Source organism: Gigantopelta aegis, chromosome 8 (genome assembly GCF_016097555.1).
Source record: "Gigantopelta aegis isolate Gae_Host chromosome 8, Gae_host_genome, whole genome shotgun sequence".
Taxonomy (NCBI): domain Eukaryota; kingdom Metazoa; phylum Mollusca; class Gastropoda; order Neomphalida; family Peltospiridae; genus Gigantopelta; species Gigantopelta aegis.
The window spans coordinates 21,452,183-21,478,255 of NC_054706.1; the positions used below are offsets into that span (position 1 = coordinate 21,452,183).

Genomic DNA, 26,073 nt, shown 5'->3' on the forward strand with positions numbered 1-26,073 from the left:
AATTAGAGACACAGGATGTTCTACTGTAGTGATCAGGAAGTCTTTAGTGCCTGAATGTGACATGACAGGAGAGGTAGGAAGTTATGTGACGTTAGATGGCGAAGTGAAAGAGGCACCATGGTGTGAGACATATATTAAAACACCATATTTTGTAGGGAAAGTCAAAGCTATGATGTTAGAGAATCCTATTTATGATATTGTGATTGGAAATGTGATAGGAGCCACAGATGCCACGACGAAAGATGTAGCACAGACGATAGGAATTATGGAGACACGAGCCCAAGTGAAGAAGAGGGATCTGAAGATGCAGCCATTGATTACACCAACCATACATATTGATGGTGTGGACTCAGAACGAATCCGAATTGAACAGCAGAAAGATGAAGGTTTGGAAAAGTTATTTAAATTAGCAGAAGCAGGAGAAGAAACTTTAAAAGGAAACAATTATTCAAAATTTGTTATTGAGAATGAGTTGCTTAAATGAAAGTCACAATCACCTAATGTTGTACATGGAAAGTTATTTGATCAGCTAGTAGTACCAACGAAGTTCAGAGTTAAAGTAATGAGAGTTGCACATGAAACAGTTTTGGCAGGACACATGGCAACACAGAAAACGATAAACAGAGTACAACGTCATTTTTATTGGCCTGGTTTACAAGGGGATATTCGCAGATTTTGTCAATCATGTGATGTATGCCAGAGAACAATTCCGAAAGGTAGAGTAGGGAAAGCTTTGTTAGGAAAGATACCAGTAATTGATGTGCCATTTGAACGGATAGCAGTTGATTTAGTTGGACCCATGGATCCAATGACTGATAAAAAGAATAGATATATTTTGGTTATTGTGGATTTTGCAACTAGGTACCCAGAGGCAGTGGCTTTGAAGAATATTGACACTAGGACTGTAGCAGAAGCATTACTGGGAGTATTTGGAAGAGTTGGAATACCGAAACAGATTCTCACAGACCGAGGAACTCAGTTTACTTCAGAAATGATGAAGGAGGTATGTAGATTGTTGTCGTTGAAGCAGTTAACCACTACACCTTACCATCCCGTGTGTAATGGCCTTGTTGAGAGATTCAATGGGACATTAAAATCTATGCTAAAAAAGATGTGTATTGAAAGACCAAAGGATTGGGACCGCTATATAGCACCATTATTATTTGCTTATAGGGAAGTACCACAAGATAGTTTAGGGTTTTCTCCCTTTGAATTGTTATATGGTAGAACAGTTCGAGGACCTATGCAGATTCTGAAGGAATTGTGGACAGATGAGACTACAGATTCAGAAGTGAAAACGACATATCAATATGTTATTGATCTTAAAGAGAGATTAGAAGAAACTTGTATGCTGGCACACAATGAGTTGGAGAAATCATCAACTAGATACAGAGGCTACTTCAACGCCAGGGCAAAGGACCGACAGTTGAAAGTAGGTGATCAGGTATTGTTGCTTTTACCCAAATACAAGAACAAGTTAGAAATGATGTGGCAGGGACCAAATCGGATAGTAGAGAAACTGGGTAGTTTAGATAACAGAATTAAGATGAATAATGGGAGAGTGAAAACCTTTCATGTAAACATGCTAAAGAAATATGTGGATAGAGAGAAAGAAGACGAAGGAGAAAAGGTAGAAACAGTTTGTGTAGCAGTAGTAGAGGAAGAACTGATTGAAGAGAAATGTGTAGAAAAGCTGGAAGAAAAGTTGAATATTGTGTTACCATCGCTAGTTAAGACAGAGACATGGGAAAGATGTGACCTTTCAAGAGATTTAGATGTAAAACAAACCCAGGATATGAAAAGTGTGTTACGAAAATATGATGATGTGTTATCAGATAAACCAGGACGAACAGATTTGGAAACATTCAAACTTGAGTTAACGTCTGAAGAACCTGTTAGACTAAAACCATATCCAATACCGTTTAGCTTGACAAATGTAGTGAAAGAAGAAGTTGATCAAATGTTAGAAATGGATGTGATTGAGAAAACAAATTCGGCATATGCTAGTCCTATAGTGCTGGTTAGAAAGAAAGAAGGGACATACAGGTTTTGTACTGATTATAGGAGATTGAATCAAATTGTTGTATATGATGCAGAGCCAATTCCAAATATTGATGAATTACTTAGTAAAATTTCAGGAGCGAAATTCTTCACGAAAATTGATCTTTGTAAGGGGTACTGGCAGATTCCAGTTGATGAAAGTTCAAGAGATGCAACAACATTTATTACTCCAAATGGTCTGTACAGATGGAAGGTGATGCCATTCGGGATTGTTAGTGCTCCAGCGGTATTCTCAAGGATGATGAGGACATTACTGAAAGATTTGGGTAATGTAAGAAATTACATTGATGACATTTTAATTTATACTGAAACATGGGAAGAACATCTAAAGCTGGTTGAGACAGTGTTGGACAGATTGAGAAATGGAAAGTTAACTGCAAAACCAAGTAAATGTTATATAGGATTCAAGACTTTAGAGTTTTTAGGCCATATGGTGGGAAATGGTGAGATTGGACCAGAAGACAAAAAGTTGAAGAAAATCATGGCAGTATCGAAACCACAGAACAAAAAAGAGTTGAGATAATTTCTGGGACTTATAGGTTACTATAGAAAGTTTATTGAGAATTTTTCAGAAATTGCTGCTCCACTAACAAATATGACCAAGAACAGTCAGAGCAAAGTGTTGCAATGGACAGAGACTACGACAGCAGCGTTTGAGAAGTTAAAAGAAAAGATGTCTAGTGCACCAGTTTTAAAACTGCCTAAACTAGGAGAACGATTCACTATTAGAACAGATGCATCAGGTAACGGATTAGGTGCAGTATTAATGCAAGAGCGAAGGTGAGTTATTTCCTGTATTATATGTTAGTCGGAAGTTAAAGGAGAGAGAGACCAGATATGCAACAATAGAGAAAGAATGTTTGGCTATTGTGTGGGCCATAGGTAAGTTTACACAGTATGTGTACGGGACAGACTTTATATTAGAAACTGACCACCAGTCGTTGGTATGGTTACACCAGACGAGATTTGACAATGCTAGGGTGATGAGATGGGCACTGGCATTACAACCATACAGGTTTGTATGTAAGAGTATCCATGGTAGGGATAACTGGTGTGCAGATCTTTTAAGCAGATGTGGAGACAGTACAGATGAGTAGTAGACTCATTGCAGTATAGTTGTTAGGATGTTACAGATTAACTTTGACGTACTGTGACTTGTGATTATTATTCTTGTGATTTTAATTTGTTTTGGAAAATTAAAATTTTAAGTGGGGGGATATGTCACAAGTCAAGGGTAATCAGAGCAGAATGTGATTTGAAAGTAATTATTTGTAGATTTACTATACTATGTTTATTAGTACACATGTGGTATTTTTAGTTGTACATATGAAGTTTATAGTATAATACTTATTATCAATTATACGGTAATACAGGTTGTACAATTGAGAGAAATGGAATAGATTAGTCATAGCTTGGATCGTGAAACTAAAGGTTTCTTGGTATGGGATTAATTAGGCAAGGTAGGAATTTATATTGTTATAGCTTGTAGCAGGAGTGAGTGGATGGTAACTGAAAAGCTGACTGTGTGAATAAAAGAGATGACTTAGTTATTGTTTGGGGCAGTGTGATTTATTTTTGAGAGATAATAGTGAACAAAAGTTGTGCAAGTTGGACAGAAGTTTGTGAAAGACTTTGGTGTTTATAGTTCGGGTTAATGCTTAACCGTAAGTAATTAAATACTTGATATTTAGTATGTATTGTTATTTTGTGATGGTTATAAAACATAATTGTATTATGTTAAAGTGTAGTAGTATGGTAATGACATATTAATTTTATAAAGATGTGGATAATGAATATTTAGTATAACTTGTATAATGTGGACATTGAGTAAAGCGATGAAGTTTATTGGTATATAAAGTGTATGGAATAATAAGGTGTTACATCATAGTAATTAAGTGTATCTTGGTTACAGCACTGTAAGAGGTATCTGTGCTAGATGGTACAGAAGTAGTGTCTGCTGAGAGATGTAGAGATGGCTTGCCTGTGTGAAGACGTATCCAAAGATATAGAGATGGCTTGCCTGGATGAAGATGTGGCTGAGAGTTGAGCTTGTGGAGGTGTGGTGATTCGTGGAGGAGTGGTACACGAGAGAGTGCAGTGTGGTGGTAATGTGGAAATGAAGTTCCATGTGTGGGCTATTTATTAGCCATGTTCGGGTAACATAGAAAACAACGGATTGTTTTTTTTTAAATATTATTATTATATTGTGCAAGTATAATAATGGAGGTGTGGTGAATTCGGAAGGTGAAGAGAAGGATGAGTTGTGCAATTAGTTCATAATTGTATTAGTTAACAACGTGCTCATGTATGTGTTGAAACATTAGCAGTGATAGGTGATAATGGAAGAAAGTGGTATGTGCAATACTGCTTAATTAGTTAATATAAATAAGTGACTTTGGGTGTTATAAAAGAACTGTTTAATGAAGATATATGAAGTCATAAGTGGACACTGATATCTTATTTTGAATACGTAATATTTTAAATATTACGTGGTGCTATATGTGTGATGTGATATATACTTAATACATTGAGTAGTATTTGTGTGTAATTAATATTGAGTAGTGTGGTGATCATCTGTACTAAGATGATGACTGGTGAAATTAGTTAAATGTGTGATGGAGAGAAAGGTTTGGGTGTGAGGGGTTGTGTTAGTGTGCATTGATGTATGATGAATAGGCCTATGGTTTGGGTAATGATTGAAATGTGTGAGTGTATATGATTATTATTTGCTGATGTAAATAAATGTAGCAAACTTATATTGGTTTTATGTGTTGTTTCTTTTAGTTATCTAATCACTTGTGACAGGTAGATTATCAGTTACTAATGTTATTGTCGGAGTTTTCTTCAACACAAGGCAGATTATCAGTTACTAATGTTATTGTTGGAGTTTTCTTCAACACAGGGTGGATTATCAGTTACTAATGTTATTGTTGGAGTTTTCTTCAACACAGGGTAGATTATCAGTTACTAATATTATTGTTGGAGTTTTCTTCAACACAAGACAGATTATCAGTTACTAATGTTATTGTTGGAGTTTTCTTCAAACAGGGTAGATTATCAGTTACTAATGTTATTGTTGGAATTTTCTTCAACACAAGGCAGATTATCAGTTACTAATATTATTGTTGGAGTTTTCTTCAAACAGGGTAGATTATCAGTTACTAATGTTATTGTTGGAATTTTCTTCAACACAAGGCAGATTATCAGTTACTAATATTATTGTTGGAGTTTTCTTCAACACAGGGTCGATTATCAGTTACTAATGTTATTGTTGGAGGTTTCTTCAAACAGGGTAGATTATCAGTTACTGATGTTATTGTTGGAGTTTTCTTCAACACAAAGCATATTATCAGTTACTAATGTTATTGTTGGAGTTTTCTTCAACACAGGGTAGATTATCAGTTACTAATATTATTGTTGGAGTTTTCTTGAACACAAGGCAGATTATCAGTTACTAATGTTATTGCTGGGTTTTTTTCTTTAACACAGTTTAGATTATCAGTTACTAATGTTATTGTTGGAGTTTTCTTCAACACAAGGCAGATTATCAGTTACTAATGTTATTGTTGGAGTTTTCTTCAACACAGGGTAGATTATCAGTTACTAATGTTATTGATGGAGTTTTCTTAAACACAAGGTAGATTATCAGTTACTAATGTTATTGTTGGAGTTTTCTTCAACACAGGGTAGATTATCAGTTACTAATGTTATTGTTGGAGTTTTCTTCAACACAGGGTAGATTATCAGTTACTAATGTTATTGATGGAGTTTTCTTAAACACAAGGTAGATTATCAGTTACTAATGTTATTGTTGGAGTTTTCTTCAACACAAGGCAGATTATCAGTTAGTAATGTTATTGTTGGAGTTTTTTTCAACTTTTGCGGAGACTTGGTATACAAACTGTAGTTGACATGCAAATGGAGATTTGTTTTAGGTGAATAGCCGGTGAAATGTGCCCTAGATTTTATTAACTTTATGATTCATGTCGCTGTTTTATATAACCCCTCCTCAAAATATTAAGAACAACCAAATTGAAGGAAATCATAGCAGTTTGTAGGCACTTATTGTTGTAAAATAATTTCTTAAATATACAATATTTAAAGCATTTTGTTAATTTTTAATCTGTTAATTTTTTTAACAGTACATGTATGTTGTTGTAAACACATATCTGTATGGAATGTTTACAAGACTGAACAATGTATCTGGTCAGCAACCGCAGTTAATTGTGGTTTGAGGCAATGCCGACATAGAAAGCAGACAGAAACACAATCAGTTGAATTTTACCACACAACATTCGTGATTATGAATAATCGTGCAGTAACACATATCGCGAAGCATGATCAAAAGGATATTCCCAGTTCGTGAGCAGTTTTGTAGATCTTGGCTGATAACTATGATAACTATTGAAAACAATGGTGTGTTTTTTTAAACTTTAGAAACGATTTGATTAGTGCACGAAGCTAGAAGACGACGTTACAATGGATTTTCTTCGATAGATTTCCGGCTGTTTACAAACATGCATGCACAACCTTTTTTTTTCTCTCTTTTTTTTAAAAAGTTGTATTACATGCAGTTCATAAGATACATATATATATATATATATATATATATATATATATGTATATGTATGTATGTATGTATGTATGTATGTATGTATGTATGTATGTATGTATGTATGTATATATATATATATATACACATACACATACACATACACATACACACATACACATACACACACACACACACACACACACACACACACACACACACACATATATATATATATATACACACACACATACACATACACATACACACACACACACACACACACACACACATATATATATATATATATATATATATATATATATATATATATATATATATATATATATATATATGTGTGTGTGTGTGTGTGTGTGTTTCCCATCCTCTTCACAACACTTATTTGCGTGCATTACGATTATGCCAGGAGCCCAGCACTCGCAGGTGTATGCATGTGTTTGGGATGTGTGGGTCTGGCACGAAACATACATATATGGTAATCTCTAGATAGGCTTACTTAATTTCATTTAATTTCATTTCAACTTATTTTTGTGCTTATATCCAATTACGGTCCAAGCACGCTGTCACAGGTACATACCTCAGCTATCTGAGCTGTCTGTCCAGGACAGAGGGCCAGTTGTTAGGTGTTAGTGGTTAGTGTGAGAGAAGAGGGTGTAGTGGTCTGACACCTAACCGTTAAAACTCGCTCTGGGTAGGGAGCTGGTACCGGGTAGCGAACCCCGTACCTACCAAACTGTAGGTCGTATGGACTAACCACGACACCATCGAGGCCCATAGCCTCTGTCGTGACACCTTTAACAAATGATGGCTCAGAACATCAGACTTTTATTTAGAACGTTTTGATTAAACTTTTAGATTATATTTCGTGGGTTTTTGTTTATTCTATCATCAGAATTTAAAATATTTAATTGTGTACACCCACGTTTTAAATCAATATGTTACATTCGATGGATTGCTGGGATGAGATTATGGGGGTAGCTCGGATGTCAAGCGCCTACTTGAGGTTCCATGACGCGATTTCAGCGCTAGGATCAACTTAAGTGCATAGCTACCTTACGACTTGTACCATCTATGGGAAAGTGCGTGTAAAAGATGCCTTGCCGCCATTCGGTAAGACTAGCCTTTGTGGCGACAGCAAGTTTCTGCTCGTATTCTCCAGACAGAATGCCTGACGTTTCGCCCCCAAGCCTGTTCGCCCCAGTCAGTTCCCAGGTCACTTCGCCCCATACCAGTTCGCCCCCACTTGGGGTTTGGTGTGTTCTTTTAACTAATATCAATAACAAGCAATAATATTATAAAACAGACTACGTTTATAGTTAAATAAGTCATGTGATCACCCATATTGTTTAATGTTTTCTTGGAATAAAATTCAAATTCATATAGAAAGAAATTACCGTAAATACAATAAAATAGAAATAGAAAATAACAATATGTTACAGCTGTAGTTTGAACATGCGCTAAGGTGTCACCAAACACTCATTTCATTTATATTTATATTTGTGCTTAGAACCAATTAAGGTTAAAGCACGCTGTCCTGAGCACGCACACACACACACACACACACACACACACACACATGCACGCACGCGCGCTTCAGTTGTCTGGGCTGCCTTTCCGGGATAGTTGGTTAGTGATTAGTTGTCAGTGATTAGTAAGAGAGAGAGAGATCGGTGTATTGGTGTTCAGGGCCGTACCCTGATCAAAATCCGGGGGGGGGGGGGGGGGGGGGGGGGGCACTACCATAGGCAAATGAAACATTATACAATTAAACCCTGAGGTGTGTATGCTATTTTCTGGGGTTAAAAAAGAAGAAAAGAAAAAAGTGAAATTCTTAGGGGGACTGCTGCCCCCTCTGGCCACCCTCCCCCACCCCGGATGGTATGGCCCTAACACACACCTAACCACTGAGTGGGAACCGGTACCGGGAGGCGAACCCAGTACCTACCAGCCCTAAGTCCGATGGCTGCTTAACCACTTCACGACCGATGCCTGTGTCATCAAACAAATGTAGGGGAGAGACGTAGCCCAGTGGTACAGCGTTCGCTCGATGCGCTGTCGGTGTGGGGTCGATCCCCGTCGGTGGGCCCATTGGGCTATTTCTCGTTCCAGCCAGTGCACCACGATTGGTATATGAAAGGCCGTAGTATGTACTACCCTGTCTGTGGGATGGTGCATGTAAAAGATCCCTTGCTGCTAATTGAGTAGCCCATGAAGTGGCGACAGCGGGTTTCGTCTCTCAATATCTGTGTGGTCCGTAACCATATGTCTGACACCATATAACTGTAAATAAAATGTGTTGAGTGCGTCGTTAGATAAAACATTTCCTTTCTTTTCTGGTGTTACACCTATCCACTGAGTGGGAACCGGTACCGGGAGACGAATCCGGTACCTACCAGCCTTAAGTCCGATGGCTGCTTAACCACTTCACCACAGATGCCTGTGTCATCAAACAAATGCCCATTTCCTTTTGTTGAATTGCCTTGTTCTGCATGATCGTTAAGCATACAATTATTCGGTTATTCTTTAATGCATTTCATATCACTCCCTGTGCAAGATCCATTACTTCCTAACAGTTTTTTTTTCTTGTTTTCGAAAGCAACGAATTTCCCATGACACAGGCTGGTAACGATAACTGTCAGAACCATTAATTGTACATTTTTCGAATTCATGGCAAGGTGTCTTTGAAACTGTTTTTGTTCCTCCGAGGTGTCACCGGCAATGGCTTCACCAAATTGCTTTCTTTAGGTCTCACTACACAGTTCGCTGTTAACTCGGAGTTCTTCATATATTCACTTCAAACAATTGGCGAACAAATAAAGTTACTTGCATTTTCTTTTTACCTGGAATATGCCCATGAGATTTTGTAATATTGGGAATGGATGAATAAGTGAATGGATGAATGAATGAATGAATGAATGAATGAATAAATTAATGTTTAACGACACCCCAGCACATTAAACATTAATTAATCATTCATTCATTCCCGTGACTTTAGTTTTTAATATATGGAAATGTGGAAATGGTTTCGAATATAAATGGGTTTCCGCACCACCCATAAGAACAGCTATTGTAGCGAAATGTGGTCAAGAGACCAATTATTTCAACTAGAGCAACAAAACCAAACCAAGCCAAGCCAAACACACACACACACGCACACGCACACGCGCGTACACACACACAGGCACACACACACACACACACACACACACACATGCACACACACACACACACACACACACACACACACATGCACACATACACATGCAGATACACACACACACACACACACACACACACACACACACCCTAAAACAAAACCTACAACACACACCCCACCCGAAAAACCACCACCACCTGAAACATAAATAAAAATTAAGAAAGATATAAAACGTTATCGAAACGACATAATTATGCCATTAGTGCCAACGAGAACCGTTTTTTTATATTTATTAGCAATGCATTTTCGAAGTAGAGCAAATTAAGTAAAGTTTCAGTTGCAAATAGCATCTGTGCATTGAGACCTTTCAACCAATTAAATTTTAAATCCCACTGTCACACACAGATGATGACGTCTAAAATATATTAAATGTGTTTGTTTTTTTAAATCTTGACAGGTGACTGTTCTGCTCACGTAGTTCATTTACTGATCTGTTTCCTCTGGAGACGACAAAACAAATCAAGGGCATCAGTAACCAAAACATTCAGCTCACTAAAGAAAAGAAACCTGCCACTCAGTGGTGTGTATTTTCCGTCTTAATCCATCTTGATGCTTGTTGTTTTCTACAGCATTTAAAAAACAAAATGTCTAATGAATTAAAAGCGCCATTAGAAGCGATGCTATGCGCGCATTAGGTTTGCCATTAGCAATGTGTCCAATAGCTCCAGCGAAGTAGAACGGAAGCACGCGTTGTTAATCAAGGAAGCCATAGCGCCAGGCCCCATTATGTCACACTCCTATTGTCACATTTACTTAGTACTGGTGTAATGAATTAAAACATGTCAATTATCAGGTCTGTACATTAAACACTGCTGTGAGCAACACGTCAGTTTATCCAATCATTTTGTGCAGTCATTTTTGTACCAATGCATTTTGCTCTTTGTCCGTAGCGGAACCCAGCTCTATGGTAAACATCCGAATGGTTGTCTCGTAGGAAATTAAACATTTCCATGGCTGAGTTTGAGATGCAACCTCAATTATGGAATAACCCCCCCCCCCAGAAACTCTTTATTTCTAACAAAATAAGATCACCATCAAATATGGAGTTAAAACAATTTCAACTTTTATTCAAACAAAATAGATTCACCCTCAAATACAGAGTTAAAGCAACTGCAACTCTTATTCCTAGAAAAATACGTTCATCCTCAAATATGAAGTTTGAAGCATCTAAGAAAAATATGCCGGCTTGGTCAATGTGGAAATATTACTTGATAGGGGGAGGACAAACACCAGGTGAACTATTCCACTATAGAGAAGGAAGCTTTCGCCATGGTACAAGCTCTGAAGCATTTTCAGAGCTACGTGAAATCGGCAGTGCATCAAGTGGTGGTCTTTACTGATCATAATCCGCTTACCTTCATTCACAGAATGAAAGCCACCAACCAGAGAGTTTTGAGATGGAGTCTTCTTCTGCAAGAATTCCCAATTACCATTGAACATATCAAGGGCACATCCAATGTAATCGCTGATGCCCTGTCCCGAAGTTGAACGTTATGATAATGTGTTGACATTCTTGATTTCTGTTTTGTTTTTATATATTTTATTTGTATACCAGGGACTCAGAGACTCAGTGTGATTACTGGTAGTCACCTTATTACATGTGTTATAAATGCCCGGATGCATCGGTTAACGCACCTTTTGTTTTAATGTAGTATATTTCCCTATTCCTAGAGTAGAGGAAATATCCTTTTTGATGTTGGGGTGTGTGACGGGACGTGCTCTATTTCTTTTCGACTGTGGCGATATTAATTGATTTAGAGGGCTGTGTGCAGTCTCAATATGCACTTAAGCCCAGGTGGGCACTTTGTTACGTAATACTTCCGCGCGACCGTGGTCGAGCTGTGCCTAATACACACCCAGTCCAGGTGTGGAGGCCATGTGGCCAGTAGTTACGTAATACCTCCGCGAGTGCGGTTTTTACGACCGTGATTTTGGCGACTAGGCGTCATCAAGTCTGTCCATCTGAGAAAAATATGCCAGCTTGGTCGCTGTGGAAATATCACTTTATAGGGAGAGGACCGCGTTGTACCCCCAGGCGATATTCCGGTTTTATGATAAATAGCTAGGGTTTTAGAGATATGGGGGAGAAACATATTGGAAGGCTTCCAGGGAACGCGTCCGTTTGACTTGGTAAATATTATTTCTGCTCTGTTGTATAACCTTGATGTGATTGATGTGACTCTAAATATTTTAATACTGTATTATGCCTTATTATTTAGACGGTGCTGCCGGTAATCTGACGCAGTAAACTGTAGGCTCACTGTTCTAAATTATTAAAGCTTAACCAGTCATCCTAGAGGACCTAGGTAAACTGTAGGTTATTGTCTTTATTGTGATAGGTACCAGTATTAATTTTGTATTACAAGGTTACTGAATGAGTAGGTAAGGGTTAATTAAAAATTAACCAGTTAGGAATAGTTGTAATTCCTTTATTAATTAAGTTCCCCTGGAAGCGTTTCTCAATTATCACACGTGTGGGTGTTGTGTCACGGTGAAGTGATTAGAATATTGTGTAAACTAGACACCTAGAGATTAACTAATTAAGTGATCAGTTCTGGGTTGTTATTATTGTTGTTATTAATTAACTACTGCGGCTGTACATTTGTCAGCGTAGGTTAATACAGATTCCAAAGTGTATTGTGTTTTTGTTGTGTTTTCTAGTGAACTAAAAGTGCTATATTATATACTTTATATAAGATCTTATCTCTGATTATACCTAGAGACGAGCCACTCGGGTATAAATGCCCGTTACAGAGAGATCTAATAGATATACAGTTAGGAGAGATATTTGGATAATCGTGTTTTATTCAGTTACGGGTATTACTGGATCCCCGTGACAATAATATAGAAAGGCCGTATGTAATAAATACAGAACTGCATACCAGTTGTTTTCCCATGGTATTTATTGCACTCATTTATAGTGCGGTCTTGTGGTATAATATTATTGCACGTTATAAACTATGATTGTGAGATTATGATTCTACTAAATCAAATAGTATCAACTTGGGGGTATTCAGAAGATCACTAGCGTCGGCAGAGACAGCAAGGTACACGGCAAGGTCAGGATGAAGGTGAAATTATGATTCTACTCTAAGACACCTAGAATCAGCTTAGCCGGCGACTCTGTTGGCACCCAGAAGATGACAGCAGAGACAGTAACGCACACGACAAAATCATGATGAACGTGAAATTATGATTCTGTTCTAACATACCTAGCATCAGTTTAGCCAGCGACTCTGTTGGCTCCCAGAAGATGACAGCAGAGACAGTGACGCACACGACAAAATCACGATGAACGTGAAATTATGATTCTGTTCTAACATACCTAGAATCAGCTTAGCGTACGATCCTGGGACACCCAAAATATGACCAGGGACAGCGGAGACAGTAATGCGCATGACAAAGATAATGATGAACGTGACATTATAATTCTGTTCTAACATACCTAAAATCAGCTTAGCCGGCGACTCTAGCGGAACCCAAAAGATGACCAGGGTCAGCAAAGACAGTAACGCACAGGGCGTGATCAGAATGAACGTGTAATACTAAAAAAACATGATTCTGTTCTAAGATACCTACCGGCGACTCTGGTGGAACCCATAATATCACTAGAGTCATCAGAGACAGCAAGGCGCAGGGTGTGATCAGGATGAACGTGAAATTATGATTCTGTTCTAACATATTTAGAGAATCAACTTTGCCGGCGACTTTAGGGTCGCCTAGAATATCACTAAAGTCAAGAAAGACAGCAAATCGCATGACAAGATGATGATGTACGTGGCATTATGATTCTGTTCTAACCTACCTAAAATCAGCTTAGCCGGCGACTCTGGGGGCACCCAGAAGATGACCAGGGTCAGCAGAGACAGCAAGGCGCAGGGCATGATCAGGATGAACGTGTAGAAGGCCACCTTCCTCTTGATTCTCAGCTTGAACGTGATGTCGGGGTAGGGCTCGGGGCAGCACGTGTAGCGCTTGACGTTGCGCACGCCAACATTCTCGACGATGTCCCACTCGTTGCTCTGGATGTACTCATTCAAGTTCATGGCGTTCTCGTCGGGGAGGAAGTGGATATCCAGCTTGAAGCCGTTGTACGACCAGGAGCCGAACTTGAGCGAGCACGTCTGCTCATCGAACGGGAAGTAGAGCGTGTCGAAGGAGCAGGAGCTCCGGAGGATGGCCTGGGGCATCCACAGCAGCTGTCCGTTGGAGTACACCACCACGAGGGCGTCACGCTGTTCGCGGAGACGGTCATCGGCACTGCAAGAAAAAGACAGAAAAGACTGCTTTTTTAAAGGGACATTCCTGAGTTTGCTGCAATTTTTAAAATGTTTTCGACTAACAAAAACTTTTTAATGATTGTAATTACATATCAAATATATTTTTCTGCCTAAAATATTAGTGGCTGTATATTAGACGTGTTTCTGATCGTTCTAATATTTGTACTAGGTTAAATTTCACTTTATTTCCTAAAATATGTTTTTTCGTAGTACGAAATTATTTAATGACAAAATCCAGTTTGGGCTTCATACAAATATTAAAACGACCCCAAAAACACATTGAATATACAGACACTGATATTCTAAACAAGAAAATATATTTAATATGCAAGTTTAATAATAGAAATATTTTATTAGTCGGAAATACAATGCAGCAAACTCAGGAATGTCTCTTTAATGGAATCATCATTACATTTTAGTATATACAGTACTCACTCCAATGGGCGAAGTGAGCCAAAACGTGACTTCGTCCTAACATTACCCACCAGGCAACATCGAAACCGCCTTATAAAAATAGTGTTTACTTGCATTGTACACAGTCGCTGATGAATGGTGACGAACTTGAGGAATACATATCAAAGATACTAATTAAGTGTTAAGTAGCTGAGCATTCCAAGCGACACTGGCGCCACAAAATCATGCTCGTCTAGTATACCCCGTACTACACCCGACTGACGCTAATATACTGAACTGCAAACGCAGCTCCCAATTGTTTGTTTTAAAATGGAATCGTCATTTCGTTTCAGTATAAGCTAAACTGAAAACGCACCTCCTAATTGTTTGTTTAATGGAATCATCACTTTATTTCAGTATATACTGAACTTTACTGAAAAATGCACCACCAACTTTTCAGTTGTTATTACTATCGCATATGTGAGATTGCTATAAGACACACAATAACTCTAACCGTTGCATACAACTTTCGGTTTATTTACTGCCTACCAAAAATACCCAGTATAAAAATATTTTGAATGTATTTTTTATTTCTTCTCATGTCCGTTGTAGAACTACAAATATGGATGGTACGTTTTCAACAAAGTTCATGGGCTATTTTTGCCTAATACATCGACGTTTAAATACCGTTGTGATTAGAAACGACAAAACAATGTTCCACATTTAGAATACGGAAAAGGTATGCAATATAGAAAATAGAACGTTTTACACACAACCTATTTATTTTATTACGATGTGAACTGATGCTATTTTGATACATAGCATAGTTTTAAAATGGTGCATGGTACAGGTAGCACGAAACCAAATAATTTTTGGCTGGGTCAAAGTTCGAGGTGCACCAAACTTTTTAGAAAGAAGTGAACACCACAAGTCCTGTGATTCGTTATAAATGTGTGTTGGTTGTAAAACAAATAGTTTCATCTGGGCTAAACATGTATGCAATTTTATTGCATCTAGTATCACTGTGTCAAGTAGCCTTGTGTTTGGAACATGTATGGGGTACCTGTAAAAAAGTATTAACATTTTGTGCGAAACTAGGTGTTGTAAAAATATCTGGTTATACCGAAAATGAGATATGAAAGGTACCATTTTCTTCAGTTAATACTTTGAGGTAGGGATCGTAGTACTGATAGTTATTGGTCATAGTTTGGTTGATTATTGCATACAGTGTTTTTAAACACAAACGTTAACATGGTCGGCTGTGGGATTTTATTTGCTATAGTCATACCTATAGCACATATTCAGTGCATAATAAAACAAGATTATGATTTTTGTCATTTAATTAAATTAATCTATACTGTTTAATTAATTAGTCATCATTCGGCCATGCAAGTTCACAATGACCTTAGCCTTGACAATAATTACTGTACATGGCTCTGAATGGAGTTTGAATAAAAGTTAGCACTGAGGAAAAGTTGGTTTTGCCTATAATTCATACAATAAAGATTTGAATATTTTAGTTACATTGTGTTTGATTTGATATATACAACTGCTCTTAAATATGATAATATATCCTTGCAACCTGAACTTAGATTTAATAGCAATGTATTTGTATATTAAAAATAACATGTGCCAATAGTAGGTTAATGTCTTTAATTTCCATAAACATAGTTAATGTTTCATGTATGCTATTCTGAAAGCTTAACTGTTAAAGACCTTGATTTTTATTGCCCTTTTGACATACGTATAGGGTGCTAACTCATATTTTAGACAAATTTGTAGTTTTAAGCAAAAAAAACAAACAAAAACCCAAAATCTAAAAAAACCTAAAAAAACCCCAAACAACTAATTTGAAGAAAAACTTAACTGAAACCATAATCAAATTTTTGGTCATTATTGTGCCTTCTGTTCTCATTTATACATAACAATAACAATAAGGTTGTTAAAGATATCTTTAGGTCTCCAGATAAAAAACAAATCACTTAGTTTGCTCACATGAAGTGCATTTGAAGTGTATACTAGATTTAGAACCATTTTCTCCAGATTTGATTAACTTTCTTGGTGTAAGTTGATAATGTATTTTATTGTTAAAGCTGTATTATCCAATTTTAATAGCTAAATAATATGCATAATTACAGATTGAAGGAATACATCCAATATACATATTGTATTCATCTGGATACAAGGGGTCGTTTTAGTAATGAATCAAAAATAAATATTTAAAAGCTGCATTGATAATTCCAGATATCACAACTATCTAAAACCTCCAACTACAGTAGGGTATACATAAAATATAGGCAGGAATATTGGTCGCTGCCAGTGGTTTTGATGGTCCATTTTGAAAATCAGCATAGCTGATGGATTTGAAATTCCCGCACCTGGTAACTTGAAGACACCCACACTCAGCATACAAGATTTCCCTCCAACAGTGATGTGCAGGACATTAAGTCATTATTTCATACAGATGCAGTCATTTTGATTTTTCCTTTTTCAGACATTGTATTTTTAATACTGATATTTTTTTGATGTGCCTGTTAAGGTATTCATAATCTAGGGGTCAGTCAAGTAAATGTTTTTCAATGGAATAAGTTTAAGGAGTTGGGGTACTCTGAATATCCATGTTGTCTCTACATATATAGGTGAGCACACCCACTCACCTGACAGTAAATATCTTCAGGAGTATTATTAATTTTATTTCAAATATGACATATTGCATTTGTACAAAACTGTACACAATATATGTGCCTTGTGAGGTAACGTTATATTAGGTTGCACTGTAGAAACGACAGTTTCAGTGAGGTTGTCAGTTTATGTCAGAAGACACCAGATACTGGTTGTCATAAAAACTCATGATTCGCCACCTTTTGAAAATGTATGTTATCAGTATAGGTAGCACTAAACCAAATAATTTCCGGCTGGGTCAAAGTTCGAGACGCAGCGAACTTTTGATAGAGAAGTTAATATACTATCAAATCTTTTATTTTCGTAGGCTTAAATATTCGTGGTTTTGCTGACAAAAATCATATTCCGTTGGGTACTTACATTCGTGGGACGAAAAGATAATATAAATCTGTATTATATTTCCGTTGTTTGGTCCACGAAAATAAGATCACCACGAACAAAAGTGATTTCACTGTACATAGCAGTTGAAAGACATGAGAGGTAACACTAATACAGCATTCAATGGCGTCTTGAAATTGTAAAATATAGTCATTAATACACACACGTGCGCATCCAACACACACACACTCACTCACACACACACACTCTCTCTCTCTCCCCCTCTCTCTCCCTCTCTCTCTCTCTCTCTCTCTCTCTCTCTCTCTCTCTCTCTCTCTCTCTCTCTCTCTCACTCTCTCTCATCTCTTCCCGCTTCTCTCCTCCCTGTCTGTGTCTGTCTGTCTGTCTGTCTCTCTCTCTCTCTCTCTCTCTCTCTCTCTCTCTCTCTCTCTCTCTCTCTCTCTCTCTCTCTCTCTCTCTCTCTCTCTCTCTCTCTCACACACACACACACACACACACACGAAGAAGCACCATATACAAATTAATAACTATGTTTCACCAATGCACCACACAGAGAAACAATTAGATTTTTAATTCTGGTTAACTATTTATTTTAACGCTTCGTGTTTTTCTTAATTCCCAATGACGGTCTTACAAAAACCTTAATTGATCGTCATCAAAGCACCCCACATGGGGACGTCATCAAAGAAGCGGATCACTTTTTCAATCAGCCCAGCCATTTCCCTGAGAGCGTCACGTTCTCCGACTCTGTAAATATCGGCCCCGAGATGAGCACGCGGTAACCGAATCCGCCCGAGCGTGGTCGAACCCGTGTCGGGACATTTCGGGATATCCACGACGCGATCCCTTAATCCCAGAGCTATTTCTGAAGATACACTCCTGGCTATATCGGCCGCTAGATGGCGCAGTCATTCGTTTACACCCCGCTTCTACTCTGGTAACCAAAGTAATAGAGACCGTGGCGTTGCCACGGCGACGACACATCACGCACGTGGCAAGGATGAGAGAACAGATGAAAATGTGTTGCTGTAACCAGCCATATTGCCTGTCCTCGAGCAAGGAAGCGTTTCCCTCTAATTATTTTAGTCACTTGGCTGTCTGAACAAACGGGGCAGTTGAGTCGAACACGAAACTGATTAAAGTAAAGGATGCACTTTAAAGAGACGGCATGTTATGAAAACAACACGTGCACGTGTCCACGCGTCACGCGACTACTCACCATGATATTATGGACATGGGCTCGGGCAACATCATGGTCATGAATATTACATGATGTGGCATGCGCATGAAATGACATGCAATACACTGGTATAACGATTTCTGTGTTCATATCCAATGCATGGGCATTGTATGATATACTCATGAAACGACATGGAATACATTGGTATACTGATTTCTGTTCATAACCAATGTATGGGCATGGGCATAACGATATCAAATATCAGGTTTCTACGTTTTGATATCGTGGCTATTTGGCGAGGTTTGCATAACGGTGTAACAGGCGAGCTTTAGCGAGCCTGTTACAGCGTTATTGAACCGAGCCAAATAACCACGACATCAAAACGTAGTAACATGGTATTTTTTTACCATGCAACCCCTTTCAAGTTCTATTTTTGTAATATTTTTTCAGTCAAAAGTAGTATAGAATCTATTAGTTTTATCGTGTAGAAACTACTACTGGAAGTCGGACACTAGCAGGTGGCCGAAAGCAACTTGATAATGGCATAGCCAGCCATGAACGATAATTTTAAATAAAATACTTTGAATATATTTCAATGTCTGTTGTGTCACAACATTACAATTATTGTACCTTTTTCTGTAAAAATAAACTCAAGTTTATGAAGAAGATCTACATCACTGGCTGCTATAGTAACTATGACGTCAGACGCTGTTCCAATATAAACATTCTTAGCTTTTTTGGTTCAAAATGTTTAATTCAAAATGATCGTTAGTTCCGAATGGGAACGAATAATGGAGAATTGAAAAATACGAGGTAACTTGACGTTAGAGGAAGTATAAATGTTATATTTATTTATGCAGTTCAACAATTATTGCTGTAAATGGATGTTTTTAAAATACGACCCACCTGAAAATTGAGCAAACATCCGTCATGCGCACAACTCATTTCCTAGTGACCTGATAACACTCCGAATTATCAGGTAGGAGTTATCAGGTCACATGAAGCATGGTTGCATCATAAATGACATGGTATAGTATACCCATGAAATGACATGCAATACATTGGTATAACGAGTTATGTGTTTATATCCAATGTATGGGCATGGGCATGAATATCACATGGTGTGGTACACGCGTGAAATGACATGCTTTGATATAATGATTATTGTGTTCACAGCCATTTCCCCATAGTCAGGACGGTGCATAACACTAACTTTGAATCACCGGTTGTGACGGAACATGCTCTTAATTTCTTTTCGCCTGTGGCGGTATTAATTGTTTTAGAGGGCCGTGTGCAGTTCCAATACACACCCAAACCAGATGAGGCCAAGTGGAGAGTGGTTACGTAATACCTCCACGTGACCGGAGTATCTCTAGCGAACTGGCGACGACCAGTCTAGGCTTGTAAGAAAAAATACCGCTTGGTCGCTGTGGAAATATACACATCATAATATTCGGTTCCGCGTCCTGTTTCCGGACCCGTCTGGGCTTTTATAATAAATAGCTAGGGTTTAGATATATCGGGGAGAAACATAGGAAGGCTTCCAGGGGGAACGTTAGTCCGTCCGGACTGGTAATTATATATTTTCTGCTCTGTGTATAACCTTGATGTGATTGATGTGACTTTTAATATTTTAATACTGTATTATACCAATATTATTTAGACGGTGCTGCCGGTCATCTGACGCAGTACACTGTAGGCTAATTGTCTAAGTAATTATTTAAGGCTTAGCCAGTGATTCTAGAGGACCTAGGTAAACTGTAGGTTATTGTCTTTATTGTGATAGGTACCAGTATTAATTCTGTGTTACAAGGTTACTGAATGAGTAGTTAAGGGTTAATTAAAAATTAACCAGTTAGGAATAGAGTTGTAATTCCTTTATTAATTAAGTTCCCCTGGAAGCGTTTCTCAATTATCACACGTGTGAGTGTTGTGTCACGGTGAAGTGATTAGCATATTGTGTAAACTAGACACCTAGAGATTAACTAATTAAGTGATCAGTTCTGGGTTGTTATTATTTGTTGTTGTTAATAAACTACTGCGGCAGTACATTTGCTAGCGTAGGTTAATACAGATTCCAAAGTGTATTGTGTTTTTGTTGTGTTTTCTAGTGAACTAAACGTGCTATATTACATATACTTTATATAAGATCGTATCTCTGATCATACCTAGACGAGCCACAATAGGGTATAACCGCCCGTTACAGAGAGATCTAATAGATATACAGTTAGGAGAGATATTTTGATAATCGTGTTTCATTCAGTTACGGGTATTATAGAATCCCCGTGACACCGGTCATGAGTCACTGGTTGGTGCGGGTGGGGATGGGGGGGGGGGGGGGAGGGGCACAAGTCCATTGAGGTCGGTCGATCCTGCGACAAATGGCAGCTCAGGCAAACACTCTACCACCGAGTCGCATTCCTGCCAATGGGATGTCAATTGATTCAACGGGATACATGTTATTCTTCACGACCAAGTATGGGTCAATGACGCAGTTTTATTAATCAGTCAGTGTGACAATTCATTCATGAACATGAACATGCCGTTTTGTTATCGGAAAGATATATTTTATGTGAACAACTTCATCAACAGTACCAGTTATATGCACGTGATTAAGTTTGCTGAAAACATCATTGTTCACGCATAAAGGAAATTCAGTTTGTTTTACAGGATCAGATTTGACATATCCAGACCCATACGAATGAAAATATTTATTACACTCACTTAAACATGAAATGGAAATGACAGCATTTTATATGTATATCTATATGTATATGTATATGTATATGTATATGTATATGCATGTATATGCATGTATATATATATATATATATATATATATATATATATATATATATATATATATATATATATATATATATAATACATACACACATATACATATATACATACATACATATGTATATATATATATATATATACATATATATATATATATATATATATATATAGATATATATACACACACACACACATACATACATACATACATACATACATTATCCCCTGCGCGTTAATATCTATGTACGTAACAGTCAATCTCGACATACATACAATATATAGATATTCATACATCAATACATACTAGCCAGTGCCAGGTCTGCCCACTGTTTCATGCACGTAAGCGGGATCGACCGCGTAGATTGTAGGCCCCATGCACATGGTTGAGTTAAAGAACTTCCTTTTTATGGAAGCTTCGATAGCTCAGAGCGTATCGTGGTTAGTCTTGCAATTTGCGGGCGATTCGGTGCCACAGGTCCGAGTCCCAGCAACGGCATGGGACAATTTGTGAGGCCAGAAAGGATTTAATTACCCCCTGCGCCAGTGCGTTATTATCTATGTCAACCTCGACATACATACAATATATAGATATTCATACATCAATACATACATATATATATATATATATATATATATATATATATATATATATATATATATATATATATAATATGAAAAAAGGAACAAAGAAAACCAAAACTAAACCAAAACTAAAAAACTGTAACAACTTCAAAGCATTTTGAGCCGAATGTACGAAGCCAGGACCCAATTTCACAAAACTTCGTAACCCTAGTTGTGCACGTAAACATAAATCTACGACTAAATCACAATTCTTATTACTGTTATAGTTCAACAAGTATAGTTAGAAAAAGACATATTTTATGTGTTTTTTTGTCTTTAAAATATTCCAGCTTCCGTAATAATGTAATTTTCTGCGTGAAATCGATGCCAAACACGTGTAAAAACACGACCGGTATAACTGCGAGTAAACTTACGATATTTAGTGAAATGGGCCCCTGGTTTTGTTGAACGCGAGTGTTTAAGCATTGTAAATGTATGTAGTTGCACGCGTCTAAGACAAAAACAGGCTTTGTAAATTAGGTCCTTTATATTTAGATTTTCATTCTCCTTTATAAAATATAATGAACTCCTGCGCGGCATCTTAGCGAACGTATGCTTTATTTTAACATATTTTGATGTAAATTATATGCGAGTTTGCACCAATTTACAAAGAAATAACTTTGCAGATAAAGAATTACACGAAACAGCAATTCTATATCAACCACACGGTATATAAACGATACCAGAAACTTGACTGTCCGGTTACGCAGCAACATTAGCCAATTAATAAAGTGTTCCATTTGATCTGGTTTTCAGAGAATATTATTCCGACCACGCCACTGGTTTAGTTGCCTTAGATCACCGGTCTATTCTAGTCACACATGGATATGTCCGTCCGATTCATCATGCAGACCGTGGATCCAAGTTAAACTCACAACTCACGGACTTGGTGTGTATTTCTGATACCAGATAGTCCTGGTGCCACATACGACAGTTCACTCAGGATGGTTGGATTCGTAGTGTATTAATTGTTTCTCTGATTAAATTATGGATTCACGGGTTCTTCCCCTCAATCCACCCACTACATCACTTCAGGTCAGTTCTAAGAAATATCTTGCGGGGGTAGGGGGACTAAAAGAGAAAAGGGCACATGGACCAACTTGCTAAAAGGACATCCCAATAATAATAAAAGAAAAAAGGTTTTGTGTAAATATCCCCAAGATCCTGTATTGTACAGAGATAAATGTGCAATTGGTTTGCTGATGGTTTTTGCGTGTTGATTTAAACAAATATAAATGGCGTCCATGTTCCACAATAGGACTCTATCTAAGATATTGAATAGAATCCTTTTATTTTTAAATCCAAGACGTGGGACACGTCTGGATAATAGATGATCTAGAGGGCTCACCAAAAACCTCTAAATTTTGCACAGTTAATTTGAAAAACGAAAACAAAGGGAAGAAAAAGAAATCCTCACCCTCCTGGTCAGCCCAGACAAATGTTAAGAGGAACTCAACGCCCCTTGAAAACTAATTTGACTTTAATCAGAGGCTGTTCGAGAAAAATCTCCAAAGACTCACAAGCAAACATTTGCATTCTTTTCAAATAGAACTCTTTCAAATTGGGCGAAATGAAAAACGTTCAACTTGCAGTAGTTTCATTTTCTTTTAATTTGTCCAAATGCTCATGGGAGCATGGACGCATTTGCCGAAGAACGAATCGAATAGAATGATTATGGAAAATCGCGTGTCACAATTTGATAGGGAAAGAAGGAATTTCAATCAAAATCTCTTGCTATTTTTTTTAAAGGTTAATCAACCTCAAAAGGAGCAAAACGACTCGAAGATTTGTCATTCTAAGGGTTTAATGGAGGAAAGAGGCCTCTTCAATTTATGCCAAAAACATTACACTAAATAATTAATTTTAACCGTACGTATATACAAATGTTAACTGAGCCGTTAATTGGCATCACTTCAAGACTGGAAGAGTGTTGCTTCTCTTTCAAAAAGGTCTGCCTTTTGCATCGTAATTATGATGGTATTTTCTTTGTGTGTCGGCATAGACAAGCTATTCACCAGAGGAACGTGTCAAAACGCTAATGGTGATGCCAAGTATTCGGTGAATAAGCTTCAAACTTTGATCATATAGCTTTTCATTGGAGTCAAATCCCCGTGGGGAAAAATAATCACATCACAGGAACGAAATAAAAAAAGACGCAATTTGTTATTAAAAGTGGAGTACTGGTGGAATAACAAAATGGTCGTTGCTCTTGCACACGGCTTGCTATAAACGACTTAATTCTTTCATTTACAGGAACCCGTTCAGTGAACTCGTTTGATTATCTCCTTTTTCCCAGCCATTGGTAAAGAAAATGGTGATTCAAATGCACGTGATAAGCGGATCACAACCCAGGGCTGTACCGTACCTTAAATAACTTGGGAGGTGTGTGTGTGTGTGTGTGTGTGTGTGTGTGTGTGTGTGTGTGTGTGTGTGTGTGTGTGCCTGTGTGTGTATGTGTGTGTGTGTGCGAGTGTGTGTGATGGAGGTGGGTTTGGTCAGTAAGACAAGTAATCGGGAACAGTAAATAAATAAAAAAATCCAACTAAATAAAAAGGGCAATTCTAAACTAACTCCCCACTTTTTCCTCTTTTGTCCCTCTCACTCAGATAAGGTCATGCAGATACTTCTCCTATTGGGAAATAGATGTAGGGTGTAGAGGGAAAAATAAAACACATTTTCAAGCTTTCGATTTTGTGACAAATTTCTTTCTTCTTCTTCTTTTTTTCTATCTAGCATTTACAAAAGCATAGCCGTCTAGGAGCCGCTGGTGGCGGATTGGGGTAGCGAGCCTCCCATTACTCGTGACAAGGGTTTCGCCCGAGATTACAGTGATCCGCGGGATAACGTTTGAAAGACAGCCAATCTATGGTCTTGCAACCGATCGGGCAGACTATTAAGAAATCGGCTTCCCGATGACATGCGGATGGCTTAACCGGGGAAAGCTCAGGACTGATTTATTATTTTTGAGATGAGTTTTGGATTAAAAGCTGAGGCAGAATCTTCTCCCTTGGACATTATTTTCCCGATCTGACCTTGTTGGCGATCTCCGAAATGACACGCCAGATTATCAAATTGACTCGGCGAGTTTTCTATACGTCCACTACGTGAGCACCTACGTCTTAGTTGTGTGTTTATCGCCACCTTTTTTCAGACTTTTATTAATCTCGTACTTACAGCGTCAGTGTCAACGGTACGAAAATGGGAAAACAGCCATAAATATTTAATAGTGTTTAGACAGACTCGTACAAACACGGATGAACGGACTCGGAGACCTCATTATCCGTTTATATAATTATTATAAAACAGCTAAAACAGAATTCTTACAGCACGCGTTTAACGGTCTGCAGACTTTGTGATCAAGTGATGTGAATTATTCGTAGGCACAATTACTGCATCCCTACCCCAACAAAACAAAAACAACCACACCACCACGACCCCAACCCTCCCCCCCCCAAACCCCCCCCAAAAAAAAACAAATAATAAAAAAACAAAAAAACAACAAAAAAACAACAACAACAAAAATACAAAAAAATAACACCAACAACAACCCAACAACAAAAAAAGAAAAAAAAACCCCCAAAAAACCCCCAAACAACAACAATAACAAAAACACCACAAAGAAAAAACAACAAACAAACAAAAATACCGTACTTCCTCAGGATTTAAACCAGCTGCACCGACTAGCATTTGGCAGCCCAGAAACAAGTTTCTGGAGTATGTTTTTAATATTCAAACGTTCAAAGCCAACGCCATACGACATGAGCGCCTTGTACGAGAACAGCCGATCGTGACAAGATAACATTACGATTTCATCGGTTGCTATGCATTCGGCAATTCTCGTATAAGGCACTCGTATCGTGTGACGTCGCCTTAATAAGGTAGATCATTCGGGGGTTTTCTCTCTCACCGAGACGCGCCATTCTTC

The 26,073-nt window shown here is 37.8% G+C and overlaps 1 protein-coding gene across 1 annotated transcript in view; it reads right to left on the reverse strand.

Annotated features, from left to right (window-relative positions):
- The window catches only part of LOC121379543 (neuronal acetylcholine receptor subunit alpha-2-like), a 61,126-nt gene that overhangs the window by 15,434 nt on the left and 19,619 nt on the right, over positions 1-26,073 (reverse strand). The window contains exon 4 of the mRNA XM_041508186.1: positions 13,657-14,111. Coding sequence (XP_041364120.1) covers positions 13,657-14,111 — 455 coding nt within the window. The remainder of the gene's footprint in view (positions 1-13,656; positions 14,112-26,073) is intronic.